A 1,770-nucleotide genomic window follows, 5' to 3' on the forward strand; every position below is an offset into this window, starting at 1 on the left:
TGGCCTGACGGGGCGGCGGCGGCTCTTTCTCTGCGTCTCTCGCGCAGGCTGCCAGCGTGCCCGTGGTCTTCGACGAGCATCACCTGAGTGAGGTGCAGAACACGGCGTCGGAAGAAAAACTGGATCAGGTGGTTGACTCTATGAAGGAAAGTAAAGTGGCCCTTATAGGTGAGGACCCGCGCTAGCTGTGCCTGTCTCTGCTCTGCCTGCGGGAAATGTTGCCTTATCTCAAACGCCATCAGGCAGGAATTTCTGTGGTCAGGGCCTGGGGAAGGAAGCATGCTGTCTTTAAGCTGAGCAGCAAATTAACTGAAGTACTTATGGAACTTACCAAAGGGGGGGTTATACCCGGCTTCTGCTTTTGAAACGAGATCTCCTAGTGCGGCCCAGAGAAGCAAAGGGCCCCCTCAGCGTCCCGTAGAGCGAGAGATCGGTCTGCATGCTCGGCTGAGGTTCTCTCGAAGCACCCCCCGTCCCAACCCTTGCTGCCCTGTCCCCTGGGTTCCGGCGACGTCCTTAGCGGCTGTCGGCGCGCTCCGTGCTCTGTGTTCTTACTCCTGCTCGATGTTGTCCCGCAGGCAAGATCCACACCCCCATGGAGTACAAGGGAGAGCTGGCTTCTTACGACATGAGGCTGAGGTAAGCCCGCTCCCCTGCTCGGCTGCCAGCGCTGGGCGCCGACATGTCAGTCGCTGGGAAAACCGTATCGCGCTTGGTCGCGGTGTTCTGCCGCTGAACCGGGGGCTGAAGGAAGCGAGTCCAGGGCAGGTGGGAAATTAATATGTTACCGGGAAGCGAAAGACCCTGAGGGACTGTCTGTGGCCAGGAGCTGCCTCTGTCGAGTGTGATCCTGCTGCTGCTTCCTCGGGGGCCCTGGGGAGGGGGGTGTGGGTGGCTGGAAGACGGACAGTGGTGGCCTGCCTCGACAGAGGGTCGTCGCAGCCGTGCTGTGACGAGGTGTGGCTGGCTCGTGACCTGTGAGGGGAAGGGTAGATGGATAGACAGAGAGAGAGATAGCAATGGGAGGGCATCTTAGGGGGTGGGGAGCTGTTTGCACCATCACCAACTGTTACCCCCAGTACTTGTAGGGAACAGTCACTGCCCCAGAAATAGCTTATGATGAAATGCTGACTCTGCTGCTGCTTCTCCCGCAGGCGCAAATTAGACTTGTTTGCAAATGTTGTCCATGTGAAGAGCTTACCAGGCTACAAAACACGCCACAACAACCTGGACCTCGTGATCATTCGTGAGCAGACGGAGGGGGAGTACAGCTCTCTGGAACACGAGGTACGGGAGCCGCCCGCCAGCGCGCGGGTGCTCTGAGTGACAATCAGGAGAGTATTTAGGGGTGTGAATACACGCAGACCCAACGAGGACAGTGATGGGCTGCAGGAGGGATAATGCCAGAAAAAAAGGGACATGGATATTAAGGAACCTCTTGATGGGGGGTGATCCAGCGTCAGGCAAAGACACCTCATCTCTGTCTCGAAGAATCTCTGTATCAGAACTAGCATGGCCAGCAGGAGCAGGGAAGTGATCGTGCCCCTGTACTCGGCCCTGGTGAGGCCGCACCTCGAATACTGTGTTCAGTTTTGGGCCCCTCACTCCAAGAAGGACGTTGAGATGTTGGAGCGTGTCCAGAGAAGGGCAACGAGGCTGGTGAGGGGTCTGGAGCACAAGTCTGATGAGGAGCGGCTGGGGGAACTGGGCTTGTTTAGCCTGGAGAAGAGGAGGCTGAGGGGAGACCTCATCGCTCTCTACAGCCACCTG

At 57.9% G+C, this 1,770-nt stretch overlaps 1 protein-coding gene across 1 annotated transcript in view; it reads left to right on the forward strand.

The window, feature by feature from the left end:
* The window catches only part of LOC103923705 (isocitrate dehydrogenase [NAD] subunit beta, mitochondrial-like), a gene marked incomplete at its 5' end in the record, with an annotated part of 16,564 nt that overhangs the window by 11,773 nt on the left and 3,021 nt on the right, over positions 1–1,770 (forward strand). The window contains 3 exons of the mRNA XM_009332113.1: positions 48–168; positions 579–639; positions 1,155–1,287. Of these exons, the coding sequence (XP_009330388.1) occupies positions 48–168; positions 579–639; positions 1,155–1,287 (315 nt within the window). The remainder of the gene's footprint in view (positions 1–47; positions 169–578; positions 640–1,154; positions 1,288–1,770) is intronic.

This window comes from Pygoscelis adeliae, unplaced genomic scaffold, assembly GCF_000699105.1.
Source record: "Pygoscelis adeliae isolate BGI_AS28 unplaced genomic scaffold, ASM69910v1 Scaffold679, whole genome shotgun sequence".
Taxonomy (NCBI): domain Eukaryota; kingdom Metazoa; phylum Chordata; class Aves; order Sphenisciformes; family Spheniscidae; genus Pygoscelis; species Pygoscelis adeliae.